This window comes from Gymnodraco acuticeps, unplaced genomic scaffold (assembly GCF_902827175.1).
Source record: "Gymnodraco acuticeps unplaced genomic scaffold, fGymAcu1.1, whole genome shotgun sequence".
NCBI lineage: Eukaryota > Metazoa > Chordata > Actinopteri > Perciformes > Bathydraconidae > Gymnodraco > Gymnodraco acuticeps.
The window spans coordinates 9,423,171-9,438,297 of NW_022992351.1; the positions used below are offsets into that span (position 1 = coordinate 9,423,171).

General features: G+C 42.6%; 1 protein-coding gene across 6 annotated transcripts in view; it reads left to right on the top strand.

Annotated features, from left to right (window-relative positions):
• bsna (bassoon presynaptic cytomatrix protein a) overlaps positions 1–15,127 on the top strand; it is a 209,175-nt gene that overhangs the window by 180,345 nt on the left and 13,703 nt on the right. For 5 of the 6 annotated variants that reach the window (XM_034208897.1, XM_034208902.1, XM_034208900.1 and 2 more), the window contains 5 exons: positions 2,798–2,891; positions 4,112–4,243; positions 5,182–5,232; positions 6,266–6,401; positions 9,950–10,043. In XM_034208897.1, coding sequence (XP_034064788.1) covers positions 2,798–2,891; positions 4,112–4,243; positions 5,182–5,222 — 267 coding nt within the window. In that variant the 3' untranslated portion in view covers positions 5,223–5,232; positions 6,266–6,401; positions 9,950–10,043. The remainder of the gene's footprint in view (positions 1–2,797; positions 2,892–4,111; positions 4,244–5,181; positions 5,233–6,265; positions 6,402–9,949; positions 10,044–15,127) is intronic. The other variant, XM_034208898.1, reaches the window with a different exon arrangement.

Consider the following 15,127-nt stretch of genomic DNA (forward strand, 5'->3'; position numbering starts at 1 on the left):
CAGCTGATAACTGAATGTAGCTGATTCACTGTCTGCTAGACGCTCAAGAAATTAGCACTCAAAATGTCTCCCTGGTAAAATCTATTGCACCCTCCATTTACTCTATAATCATAAATCCATGCACATCTCTTTGCTATTTCAGTCTGAAAACCTCATTCTGACATGTAACACAAAGATTCACATAGTTTAATATTTCTCTTCCGAATATATTCCATCTGGAGCAAATGTGATTTTTTTCTGTCATTTGTTTATTATTCAGTCTGGAAACTCATACACTTACACCCCGATGTTAGGTCCATTGTGTAATTAAAATCATTGATTAAGTGGCTGTAAATAAGAAAATGCTGCACAGTGAATCATAATGCTTTCCATAGCTAAACTGGAACAAATACAGAAATGTGTGGCATCAGTCCAGTGTCTTTTAAGTCAAGTGTATTTATGGATGAGAATAAGTGACACAAAGAGATGAACAGAAAACAGAGGACACAAATTAAGATCATAAAAATGGTCGAGATCAAAACAGGGCTATATTTCCTGTGTTCAGATTGTAGCAAGTGCTCTGCTCTGCGTCTTTCCTGAAGCAATTCCCTGGAGTTGCAGCAGTAGCCTCTGTAATTTAGTATTTCTACATGTCGAGAGAAGAGCTGGAAAGAGCCACAGCAACACAACAGTGATTCAGCAGATATCACAATGTCCAAAACAGTCCACTCAGATAAAAACAAGTGGTGGAGCAATGACGCAGGAACAAGTGGGTCATCTACAGTGGCAACCATATCAATTACATAACAACTACATTTATTCATTCTGGTTAGTGCAATTTTAATCGCTTCAATGCAAACTTCACTGAAAAAACCTGTAGAGCTCAATAAATAATAAATAGTACAAGCACTTATGCGTAAAGGTTCACTATTGATCTTTGGAATAGTAATTCAAATAAACATAACTCAGGACAAGCCTACTAGCTTTTCGAGTGCCACAGTGACGCATCCTAAAACCCAGAAGTAAGTTAGCATTTTACCACTTCCGGTTCCTTCGACAAAAAGCAATGCAATATCTCCATAGGATTTTGGAAAATAGCTCGAAATAAGGTCTGTGGTTGACACACATTGAAGAGACGGATCACGTTTTGTTCAGCCGGATAATATCCACATGTCTACCCTACTTTTATAATTTTCGAATCATAAATCTAATCGATAGATTTATGATCATAAAATTATAAAAGCCGGGCCGGCTAAAATGATTGGTTGTACTTTGTACAGTACTAGGCTTCCACAGATGACATTTTTTTATGAATTTTTTGTCAAAGCACTTCAGATATTCATTGCTATCGGGATGTTAAGAGCATTCCATGCAATATAACAAAAAGTGTATCTCGAGCCGGTTTCTCAAACTTACCTACCCCACCTTTAAGCTTTAAGATTATTTTTGTAGAAGAGCCATTTAGGGCATTGCTCTAAAAATGTTTTTTTTTTTTGTCACTATGTTTTAATGTTGACACTACCTTCAAAATAGAAATTCCTGAATATATTAATGAATCAGTTCTTACATTCTGACTCTTCGGCTCCGACGGTTTAAAATTGCACAGTGTCCTCAAAAACCGGTACCCCCTTGAATGACCTTTGTCATTCATGCTAGGTTAAGAATTTTCAAAAAGCCTGATCAATCATGGCTGATCCCAGCCTCCCATAGGCCACTGAGTTCAAGTTGCCTGCGTTTGGCTTCAGATACACTCAGGAACTAGTTTGTCCCTGCTGCCATTGGCCTTATACATATCTCAAAGTGATCTTTATATGGTATGTATTGTTTGTCTGATGGTGGTGTGCTAACTGCTTGCTGTACAGCAAACTGCCCCTCTGAGATAATAAAGATATTCTTGATCCTTGAAAACAGTATAACAATACCCCTGCAAAATGATCCTACTGTAAGTCAGGGATAGAAATACTACTTTACTACGACTCTGATAGACAGGAAATCCATCAGATGATTCTAGACTGAAAAGTGTGCTAACATTACTATCATGTGAATATATATATATATATGAATTTCAAAAAAATCCCCAAAGTCCCCCTGCTGAAACCCCCCGATTAGACTCCTTCATTTACTTCTGTAACATAGTGTCATCACTATGCTAACCAAACAGAGCAGACTGAACTCTGATTTCAGACAGAGGGTGAAAAGAGGTGCACAGGCAGAGAAATGTTGAGAAAAATAAAGACCTTTTTGAACATGAAAGTGTGTAAACATGTCACAGTAAAGGAACAAAATACAAATATCATCCTGGGATTGTGCACAATAGGGCCCCCTTTGAGTACATATAGTGATATTTAATATTTGTTAATTTTAAATATCACCCATTGAATTACAATGATAAAATATTTAGGACCTGATAACAGATTTCCCAAAAGCTATTCCATATTAAAAATATGAATTCCCATGACCATGAAACAAAGCAAATGGGATGAACTATCTTTTCTTCAATCATTATATTCTGAATGGGCCTGATAACAGTTGACAGTTGGCCGTGTCGTCGGTGTTAAAACTCATCATTCATGTCATTCAGTGAGATGTCACAACACCAAACAATAGGGCAGCAGCTTTCTCTGTCACCCCTCCCTCAACCTTCTCTCTATTTGTGTGAAAATGATGTGAACAACTGTTTCCTCCGCACTGTTTTCAATTACCAACAGTTTCACTGTGCAAGAAGGACATCCTTTTGTTGCTAAATGAAGTTTAGTGCTTCCCCCCCAGCACCACTCCTGCTGTTTTAATCTTTTGGTATCTCCATCTCTCTCCCCAGGCCAAGATCGACACGCCTCCAGTAACAGCGATTGGAGCGAAGGCAGCGCCCGTCATTGCCGCAAAAGCTGCCCTGCCCCCCCTCACAGGCATAGGTACAGTTATGATCACCACACACAGAGACTCCCACCACTCACACGTTTTGCCAGCTGCTGCCCACTGTGTCTGTATTATGTAGCCGCTGTGTGCTGTCTCATCTAATCTGAGATTTATCTGCACATAATCCCACGGTGGAAATCACACAGGAGGGGTTTCACTTCATGGCAGCGGATCACACTCATTGTGTTTAGTCAGAGTTGGTCAGTTAATTAATTTGGTATTATGTAATTCAGTCCATTAGTTGAGTAGGTCGTGAAATCTATTAGAACATTTCTGGATAACAGTTTTTTATCAAATGCGTAGATCTGATGTCCCTCAAACAGACATGATTAACAGATAATAGGCAACAATTCAGACAATTGTTTAAATATCTTTACAGTAAATATATAATAATAATAAATATAATGCTACATAAAAGAAAACTATTAGTTATTCTTCAAAATGTTTTTGGTATATCCTGAAAACCCTGTTATTTTGACAACGTACGTCAGTCTAGGAAATTGTGTTATTTTTCATTATTTGTTTATATCACGTTTCTGACATTTATTTGACTGACTGTTTTCCTTTTCTGATTATTAAATATTGGAAATAAACTGGTGCTATTGAATTGATTTATTTAAAAAAACAAAACAAGAAAAAAAATATAAATCTAAATCTGTATAAATCTTTCCCTATCCTTAAAGCAATGGTTCACCCAAAAACAAACTCATTTGGATAAATGTCACACTAAAGCACATAAAGTCTTCTATAAAAAACATTTGAACCAAAGACAAATATCAATGCTTTGATATCGCTGTGTGGTCAGTCAGTCTGTCCTTCTGTCTAGATGTGTTATTAAGTAGTATGTTAGTTACATGGACAGTAGAGAAGTAATGAATGACAACAGCACATCTATACACACACTCTGGCAGCATAGCACAGGAAGTCCATGTAGGTCTAGCGACACATCAAGTCAAGAGTCTGTATCAGTGGACTCACAGGAGCAACTAGTGAAGGTTAAGACATCATATTACTGCCCACTCTGTTTGAAGTGATCTTTGGAAAGTGCAATGACAAGACACAGAGCACTTAACACCACAGATTTCATCGTAGAAAAAGAAAACTGACATCTCTTGTCCTCTGGAAACGTCTCTCTTCTCCTTTCCCTTCCATTTCTAATTTCTCCTTCCACTTTCCTGTCGTCCTCCCTTCCTCTCTCTGTTTTCTTCCTGTCCAGGCTCCAAGGCAGCTCCTAGGCCAGGAGGCATTGGCAGTACAGCAGCAGGAGTGCCTGGTATGGAGGGAGACGGCATGTTGTCCAAGATCCTCCCTGGAAACGCCGCTGAGCAGGCCGGCAAACTGGGAGATGGTACGACATACAAATCACCAAAAAACAGCACATTTTAAATAACTGATTTGGCCCTGATATAATTGAAGACATCAGTCATGTTAATAAGGTATCAACTGCTGATCATCACCATGTTAATAGCCTACAAATGTTTGGAGGAAGGCACTTGTCAAACTAGATACTTTACTTCCTAACATGCCCTAAATAATATGAATTGGATGGATTACTGACACAGGCACAGATGACTATTTACTTATTAGAAAGTCATTCAAACAACTACAAAACAAATGCAAAATAACTGCAGAGAGGCACAGACGTAAAATAACTACAGAGAGGGATAAAATAACTACAAGGAGATGCAAAATAACTATAGAGATGGACAAAAGGACAACGAAGAGATGCTAAATGGCTAACAAGAGAGACAAGACAGCTACAGAAAAACAAAACAAAAATGTGACAACAACGACACATCTAACTATCTACTAGCTATTTTAATTAGGTCATCCCAAACAATCGCCACTGCTGATGATGTAGTACTAGCAGCTTCACTTGTAGCTTCGGTGCTGCTAGCCTCTTTCTTCTTGTGAATGACTAACTGCAGAGTTAAAAATAGGACTTGAAAGAGACACAAAACAACTACAGATAGACAAAAACTACAACAAAAATAATTAAAATGAATACAGAGACAAACAATAACTACAGATAAGCAAATAAAATAAACACAAAACGCTATAAAAAGGCAAAACCACCTCATGACATCACAATTTAACTGTACTAATAGTATTTGATGAAAGAGCTTTCAAGTTGCGCATCAACCAAACTCAAATCTTTTCATGCGTTTAATCTACAGCACTTTCACATTGAGAATAAACATCATTAGTAATGCAAACACTTTATCTGGTTGAGTCCTTCAGTTCTCACCCATCAGCTAACATCTTTTCTTGTACGCTTTCTTTCAGCTATAAGCGGTTTGGGCAAGAAACTCACCTCTTTCTTCTGAGGTGCTTAAGGTATGTCTTTTCTTTGGTTTCTTTGTCTTACAGTATGTATGTGCAAAGTTAGACCTGCAGAAGCCGGATCGTTCATTAGAGAAGCAGAACTGAACACACTATGGAACAGGAAGTTGATTAATGGTGTACAGGGGCTGCTGTTTTATGGGAAAGGTTGTAGCTGAGGTTCTTACATTTAAAACAGCTTCCCTCGAGTAGTTTAAATTGATGAACTCCTCGCAGATCATTTATGTGGAACTATTTTGAATATAAGTCATAATAATGTTAAATAAAGTATAACCACATGACTGTACATGTGAGAAAAGCAAAGACCACTTGTCTGCTTCTCGGAAGATAGTGATCGGACAGCCGCAGTAGATCTGATCAATGATTCACGTACAAAAAGCTGGAAACATTTATATTTCTCTTCAGTGAACAAAACCATCTCAACATAAGGTACACATCTGTGAGATGCTGGTGGGATAATGACAGATAGCTACACCGGGTTGTTTTGACTCTTGTAGGCAGCAGCGAGTGGGCGACTTCAAAGTGGTTTACTCAGAACAGACTGTGTGTTCCTAAAGCAGCGTGTCTATGTCTAAGTGTCTGTGTGCTCTATTCTCAGTCTGTTCTTATTTTTCTATATATTTTGACAATGACAATTTATTCCTTCTATGACTCACTGTCTGTTTCAAATGAGTTGTTTGTTTACAGCAGATCATTCCAGCTGATATGTGTTCATTGTGAAATGACTGTTTTGAGATTTGATATACTTGAGACTGGACTTTCCAAAATCATGAAACCAAGTTTTGATGTTTTAAAATAGCAGAACAATAAAAAATACATAAGACAGCTTGCAAAAGTCCTTGCATGGCCGCGTATGTTGAATATTTTATTATCGGGCTCCATCTTGTATCATGCAATTTGAATGGACCATGTCGAGGGAGGTGAAGCATTTGCAGCTTGACTTTTGCTGATTTTGACATTTTCAAAGACCGTTCTTAATATGACTGGAGACTTCTTTAAATGCTCAAATGTCTCCATGTTTTTGCAGGACTATGTAAATGTGAAATGACAGCTTCGAGGCCCTGTACCAGACAAACCTGTGGAATTTCCCCTGCTTTTAATTTACTAAAAAAGAGAAAGATGATGAAGAGAGAAGGGAACAGAGAGGAGAGCTGAGCTTACTGGTGAGTACCTTAATTGTCTTTTAACCTGAAAACACTGATTTATGTAAATGTGTCTGCTACCACAGTTTCACTAAGTATCTATTCATCAATCCTGGAAGCTGATTACTAAAATCAGCTGCTGCAGTGAAACCCAAGCCTCATTCATAAGCATATTGATGTCATATGAGAGTTGGTTAAAGGTTAAAAAGGTAAATATAGCAATTAAATGTGGGTTTCATTACCTTGAGACCGTGTTCTTAGCTTACATGATGCATCTGTGTTTGGTTGCTTGTCAGTTTTATGTATCATTATGCTTCAAGAGATATGTATCAGAGCTTTTAGACTATAAACAAATCAGAAACTGGTAATTACCGTAACCCCTATATGAAATGAACACAGCCTAACCTTAAAGAGTCCAAAACTAATGGTGCATTATGGTGACTTTTATAAAAATGTGAAGGGAATCATTTTCTTTATTGCCACCCTAACCCCAGCCCTAACACAAGTAATTACAATGTGTAAGAAATGGGGCAAATGTGGCAAGTTTCATGATGTTAAGGTAATGTTAAAGTTTGGACATTTAACTTTCTCACATGTTTGAAAATTAGCAAAAAATACGATAAGATTATTATATATCTAACATAACATATATCTATATAACTTGATAACATGTGGGCACATTGGGAACCACGTTGAGAGTTTCTTATATATATACACAGTGGGGCGAAAAAGTATTTAGTCAACCACCAATTGTGCAAGTTCTCCCACTTAAAAAGATGAGAGAGGCCTGTAATTTTCATCCTAGGTACACTTCAACTATGAGAGACAGAATGGGGGAAAGAATCCAGGAAATCACATTGTAGGATTTTTAATGAATTAATTGGTAAATTCCTCGGTAAAATAAGTATTTGGTCAAACAAACAAACAAGATTTCTGGCTCTCACAGACCTGTAACTTCTTCTTTAAGAGCCTCCTCTGTCCTCCACTCGTTAACTGTGTTAATGGCACCTGTTTGAACTTGTTATCAGTATAAAAGACACCTGTCCACAACCTCAAGCAGTCACACTCCAAACTCCACTATGGCCAAGACCAAAGAGCTGTCAAAGGACACCAGAAACAAAATTGTAGACCTGCACCAGGCTGGGAAGACTGAATCTGCAATAGGTAAGCAGCTTGGTGTGAAGAAATCAACTGTGGGAGCAATTATTAGAAAATGAAAGACATACAAGACCACTGATAATCTCCCTTGATCTGGGGCTCCACGCAAGATCTCACCCCGTGGGGTCAAAATGATCACAAGAACGGTGAGCAAAAATCCCAGAACCACACGGGGGGACCTAGTCAATGACCTGCAGAGAACTGGGACCAAAGTAACAAAGGCTACCATCAGTAACACACTACGCCGCCAGGGACTCAAATCCTGCAGTGCCAGACGTGCCCCCTGCTTAAGCCAGTACATGTCCAGGCCCGTCTGAAGTTTGCTAGAGAGCATTTACATGATCCAGAAGAGGATTGGGAGAATGTCATATGGTCAGATGAAACCAAAATAGAACTTTTTGGTAAAAACTCAACTAGACGTGTTTGGAGGAGAAAGAATGCTGAGTTGCATCAAAGAACACCATACCTACTGTGAAACATGGGGGTGGAAACATCATGCTTTGGGGCTGTTTTTCTGCAAAGGGACCAGGACGACTGATCCGTGTAAAGGAAATAATTAATGGGGCCATGTATCGTGAGATTTTGAGTGACAACCTCCTTCCATCAGCAAGGGCATTGAAGATGAAACGTGGCTGGGTCTTTCAGCATGACAATGATCCCAAACACACCGCCCGGGCAAAGAAGGAGTGGCTTCGTAAGAAGCATTTCAAGGTCCTGGAGTGGCCTAGCCAGTCTCCAGATCTCAACCCCATAGAAAATCTTTGGAGGGAGTTGAAAGTCCGTGTTGCCCAGCGACAGCCCCAAAACATCACTGCTCTAGAGGAGATCTGCATGGAGGAATGGGCCAAAATACCAGCAGCAGTGTGTGAAAACCTTGTGAAGACTTACAGAAATCGTTTGACCTCTGTCATTGCCAACAAAGGGTATTATAACAAAGTATTGAGATGAACTTTTGTTATTGACCAAATACTTATTTTCCACCATAATTTGCAAATAAATTCTTTAAAAATCAGACAATGGGATTTTCTGGATTTTTTTTCTCATTCTGTCTCTCATAGTTGAGGTATACCTAGGATGAAAATTACAGGCCTCTCATCTTTTTAAGTGGGAGAACTTGCACAATTGGTGGCTGACTAAATACTTTTTTGCCCCACTGTATATATATATATATATATATATATATATATATATATATATATATATATTAGGTTCGGGACTTTAACGCGTTAATTAAGATTAATTAATTACACAACAATTAACGCGTTAAAAAAATTAACGCATTTTAATCGCACTTATTTTTGCACCGCGGAACGTTTCTCACTGGATGAGTTTCAGGCGTACCGATTATACTGGAGCACCAACTAACGTTCATGACTTCAGACAACAACAAACCACAGTGAGCAACAGTGGGAAATGTTGTTTTAAAAAACGGACGGATGGAAGCGTCGATAAGAGCACGGTTGTGTGCAAATTATGCAAAAAGGAATTCGCATATCACCGCAGCACATCAAGCCTCAAGTATCACCTCAATGCAAAACATATAGCAGCTAGCGTGGACGTTAGCCTCTTTTATCGCGTTCACACCAAAAAGAGCCGGTACTAAAATTAGTTCATGAGAACCTTTTTACCCCCACGAAAGTCCCTGCTAGAGAGCAGAGAGCTGCTAGAGAGCAGGGACTTTCGTACGGCTCTCTTGTGAGAAAAGAGCTATATTTCTGATTGTCTGGGCGGATTGCAAACCACGCCCCGTAAAACTCCCAAAAAGTGTTGTGAAGCCGCCATTTTATTATCCTCGCATTAGCATTATTAGCATTAGCCCAGCGCAGAAACGCAGAGAGACTAACTTATGGCAACACAAAATAAAACATGGGAGCGGTGGAGATGAGGAGGTGTCGGCGTTCTGGCGATTTACTCGGAAGGCTGCTGGGACTCCCAGCAGCTTCTACTGAAGCCAGTCCCCAACTCCGGGGACTTCCGGCCGGGGACTTTGGGCGGCAGTATACGCCGTGAAGTGGTTTGCGGCCTGCCAGTAAACCCAAAGCAGAAGAAGAAGAAGTGACGTCAGCGGCTTAATTTGACTAATCCACCCCCAGGTTCAAAGAGTTCTCATGAACTAAGTTCTCATGAACCTTTGTGGGAAAGTACTGCGGTGTGAATGCGCCTAATGGTATACTAAAATCCATGTGAACAAAATTGCTTCTCACTGTTCTTAGGTCAAATATTTATATGTGATTAAAAATGCGATTAATTTCGATTAATTAATTACAAAGCCTCTAATTAATTAGATTCATTTTTTTAATCGAGTCCCGGCCCTAATATATATATATAAATGATGTACAGATTGTATCAGAGGATGGAGGTTTCCATCAAGTAAATCTCCTGGTCTGAAACGCTGCTGCTTCCTCTTGCAGCCAACAAGGACTGGAATCCTCTGGATGCTTCATGTCTCAGGCCTGAGCACACACTGCCAGAGAGAACACGCCGCTCTCTCTGAAAGTTCAGACAGTAAGTTACTTTCAACTTGTCCTAACTGATCCCTTAGAGAACTTTTAAAACTAAATTATAAAACTTTCCCAGTAAGTCAAATTCAAAGGGGGCTAAAGTCAGGAACGTTCATTTGACCTTTAGACCCAGCGCAGAGTGCTGCTAGTGCTGTTACGCCTTACAATACCAATAATAGTCAAATAATAATAATAATATCTGCCTCAGTGCGCCAACAAAGGAAGAGAAGAAGAAAACGGCAAGCTCGTCATCATAGATGAACAATGTTGCATTCGATATACATAAAAAATCAGCTTTGCAAATGTTTTATTAGCTGTTATTACAAGGCTTGGTTAAATACTCGATTCTGATTGGTCAATTTGGACATTTCAGAAGTTAATACTCGATAACAGACTGTTGCAAAGGAGGATCAAAGGAGTATGTATAGACATATCAATTCGGAGAAAGAGGTCTGGTAAATGTAACGTTAGCTGCGGACAACAAACATTGGTTTACCTTGGAATACTTTTTGAATATTTTGAGAGCACGAAACTGCATGATGGCTGAGCTGTACCCAGTGAAAAAAAAATATTAAAAGGGCAAGAGAAGGAAAGAGGTTAAAACACAGAGCGCTGGACGTCAGAGGAATCAACAGAAGACAGACAGGAAGGAAACACTAACAGGAACTCAGTATGGGTTCTGGCATTGTTTAAAATCACGTTAATGGAAAAGAAAATGTGAACAGACGTGGACGGCTACAGAAAAACTCAACCAATGCTGCTGTCATTTTGACTTACGATGGTGTCTCCACAGTTCCAACCGTTGGTCATTTGTGAAACGAAAAAAAAAAGTCTTATCATATCAATACAATCAATTTTGACTAACACTGAATGTAAATATAATGTTTGTGTGCCAACAAAATAACTCCAGAGGGGACTTAAGAAAAACAAATCCCGAGCAATATTAATCTACTGAGCAGTAAATACACAATTTTGGTTTACGTATTCCTTTGTCTCCAGGATATTTGTACATCTTCAATTCTTCATATCTCAATTGTTATCATGCGGAGACAAGCTTTCTGTGCTTGTTCCTCCAGCTCAGCCCGAAGCCAGTGTTGTGGCAGCTTATGTGTTTTTGCAGCTGTTGTATTGTGGCCTTCTGCCGAAAACACTGGCCTCTGGGTTGAGTGAGTTCAAAAGCCTGCAGTCAGCTCAGCCAGAAATACATCAGCAAAAGTCATTCGCGTTCCAAGAGCATGGCAATGATTAATGAACTGCCATTTGATTCATCCTATTAGAGTGCAGGAACAATGAAACATCAAACAAAGAAGATCACAATCAGGCTTGTAGCTCATCTTGAAGAATCAAAGTAAACCCCTGCTAGAAATAAAACTAAAGTGGCATCGTCTTTAATCACCAGTCCATGTGGGACTTTGTACCTACAAATGGAGATGTCTTAGATTGGTTTTCACTTGTTCAGGTTGTGATGTCATTGCACATTGATGGCTTGTAAAAATCTTAAACTATTGGAGGTATATTTATCTTCTCTGATAACAACATCGCTGGAGTCAGAATTAGTTCTTAGGTGGGACCTTGAGACCTCAAACCTAAATATAGACTAGACAAAAAGTGAAAAGTGTGTTAAAAGCAATTTCTTTGTAAACTCTTCCTAAAGGATCTTAATTATGCCATTCCTGAGGATTGGCTAAAAAGATCTGTTCACATAATCTAGCTTTAACTCCTTAATGTGTGCTACACATAGGTGCTACAGCACCCTTAGTCTTCTAAAATCAGCGATCCCAGACCCCCCATACATTATGTTTTCATTCATACATTGTATTGTGTCAGAAAAACACAGATCTTTAACTCAGGAGTCTGATATCCCTGTCCCGGGTGGAACTAGAAGTACATGTTGACATTTTTAAATGTATGTCCGCAAGTTAAACAAGTACTTGTTTGAGACTAAACGGGAATATTTACTTAAAACTAAACAAGTGGAGTTTCTACCTAAACATAACCATGTAGTTCTGTTGGGTTTTTCTTTAGTTTCATTTCAATTTCACACAAAACTAGGGCCTCCAGGGTGGGTGGAGGGGGACCGGAGGAGGGACACAAAACTAGGGCCTCCAGGGTGGGTGGAGGGGGTCAGGAGGACGGGTTTGGGCTGACAACCCAGGAGCACAGCGGAGGACCCAGAAGGGATCTCGGGCGGACGACCCGGGGGCAAGGCAAAGACCATGGAGGGGGTCTCGGGCGGACGGCCCGGGGGCAAGGCAGAGTCCATGGAGGGGCGAAGGCCACAGCGGGCAAACTCAGGGGGCCGAGCATGAGGGCGAAGACCACGGCACTCAGGGGGCCGGGCTCGAGGGAGAAGACCGCGGCACTCAGGGGGCCGGGCTCGAGGGCGAAGACTGCGGCTCTCAGGGGGCCGGGCAGGAAGGCGCTGACGGGACAGCTCCGGAGGCCGGGCAGGACCCGGTGTTGGCCGGACAGGAACCAGAGCCGGTGGGACAGGCTTCGGCAGGATCCCCCACGGAAGAGGACCAGGAGTTGGCAGGACCCCCGGCGAGACAGGTAACGGCGGGACTTCCAACGGAACAAGACATGGGATTGGCAGGACTCTCAGCAGGTCCTCCAACGGAACAGGACATAGGGTTGGCAGGACCCCCGGCAGAAGAGTCGTCGGCGGGACCCCCAACGGGACAGGACACAGGGTTGGCAAGGACCCCCGGCAGAAGAGTAGTCGGCGGGACCTCCAACGGCACAGGACATAGGGTTGGTAGGATCCCCGGCAGAAGAGTAGTCGGCGGGACCCCCAACGGGACAGGACACAGGGTTGGCAGGACCCCCAGCGGAACCTCCAACGGCACAGGACATAGGGTTGGCAGGACCCCCGGCAGAAGAGTAGACGGCGGGGCCTCCAACGGCACAGGACATAGGGTTGGCAGGACCCCCGGCAGAAGAGTAGTCGGCGGGACCCCCAACGGGACAGGACATAGAGTTGGCAGGACCCCCAGCGGAACCTCCAACGGACCAGGACATTGGGTAGGGACTTGAGAGGGAACTCGAGAGGGGACTCGAGAGGGAACTTGAGAGGGAACTCGAGAGGTGACTTGAGAGGGGACTCGAGAGGGAACTCGAGGGGGAAACTGAGAGGTGGCTTGAGAGGGAACTCGAGAGGAGACTCGGGAGGTGACTTGAGAGGGAACTCGAGAGGAGACTCGAGAGGTGACTCGAGAGGGAACTCGAGAGGTGACTCGAGAGGGAACTCGGGAGGTGACTTGAGAGGTGTCTTGAGAGGGAACTCGAGAGGAGACTTGAGAGGGGACTGGAGAAGAGACTTGAGAGGGGACTCGGGAGGTGACTCGGGAGGTGACTTGAGAGGTGTCTTGAAAGGGGACTCGAGAGGAGACTCGAGAGGAGACTCGAGAGGGGACTCGAGAGGGAACTCGGGAGGTGACTCGAGAGGGAACTCGGGAGGTGACTCGAGAGGGAACTCGGGTAGGAACTTGAGAGGAGACTTGAAAGGAGACTCGGGAGGTGACTTGAGAGGGAACTCGAGAGGAGACTCGAGAGGGGACTCGAGAGGGAACTCGGGAGGTGACTCGAGAGGGAACTCGGGTAGGAACTTGAGAGGAGACTTGAAAGGGGACTCGAGAAGAGACTCGAGAGGGGACCTGAGAGGGGACTTGAGAGGGGACTCGACAGGGGACCTGAGAGGGGACTTGAGAGGGGACTTGTGTCGGTCGGTACGCCGACAGGACACGGGGAGCTGGCGTCGGCTGGAGAGCCAACAGGAGACGAGGAGCTGGAGTCGGCCAGTACGCCGACAGGCCTCGGGGAACTGGCGTTGGCCGGTACGCCGACAGGACTCGGGGAGCTGGCGTCGGCTGGAGAGCCAGTCCTGGAGCCGAAACTGGAGTTGGGACCATGGCTACTGGGGCCGGTACTGAAGCCGGAACCATGGCTGCTGGGGCCAGGACTGGGGCTGGGACCATGGCTGTGTGGGCCGGTTCTGTAGCAGGGACCATGGCTGCATGGGCCGGTTCTGGAGCCGGAACCATTGCTTCTGGGCCCCAAGATCCATGATTCCGGTCCCCGTTCCGGCCCCAGCAACCATGGTTCCAGCCCCAGTACCGGAATCATGGATCTTGGGGCTCGGGCTGCTAGCCTGGACTTGCGACTCCTTCTCTTAGAAGCCGCCTGAAGGCTCCGTGGACCTCCAAAAGCCAGACGAGTTCCAGAAAACGACTCCTGGACAGGAGCAGGAACTGGGGCAGAAGCACTGGTTGACTCCAGACGGAACACACCGAGACGTTTGTAGTCAGCAGGCTGGAAATCACACATCCAGAGGAAGTTCAAAATCCAGCCAGGTAAGAATTTCACCAAGTCTGGTTTCTCCATAGCCAACCGGTGCGCCTCTACCAGAGCGGCCTCCTTCTGCAGAACACTGGACGCTCCCTTCCACCAATCATAGGCTCTGTGCACAAGATGGCGTCTATCAATTTCCGGCGGCTGGGTGTGCGGCTGAGTACTTCCGGTTTGAGTACAGAGTTTTGACAGCTTGACATGTCACACCGAGAGCAAGAATGAGCGGATTTCGGGGTAAAGAAAAGCGATTGGCCTTCCAGCGTGTAAGAAAGTCGGCACTACATTGCTGTGTGCCCCTTTGTACAAATTCGTCTCAGAATCAGAATACCTTTATTAGTCCCACAGAGGGGAAATTTGCAGCGTTGAAGCAGGAAAGAGCCACAGACAGTGTTGCATTATCTTACATGCGTTAAAATATAATAAACAATGCTAAAAAAAGTACTAAGTCATAATATAATAAACAATATGCTAAAAAAAAAGATAAGTTACATAATTTTCAAAAATACAAATAAAAAAACAAATCAAATCTACAAATCAAATCCTGTAGCAGTTCTTAGGATTTAGCAGCCCGGTGTATATATATATATATATTACAGTTATTAAAGATGGAATATGTATATAAAGTATATATATTGCATAGTTTGACGGTATTTAACAGCAGCAAGTTACACAATGTTATAATCGGGAGATAAGTTTCCATTCATTTCGGCAAGCCTGGGCAACAACGATTAAAAGATT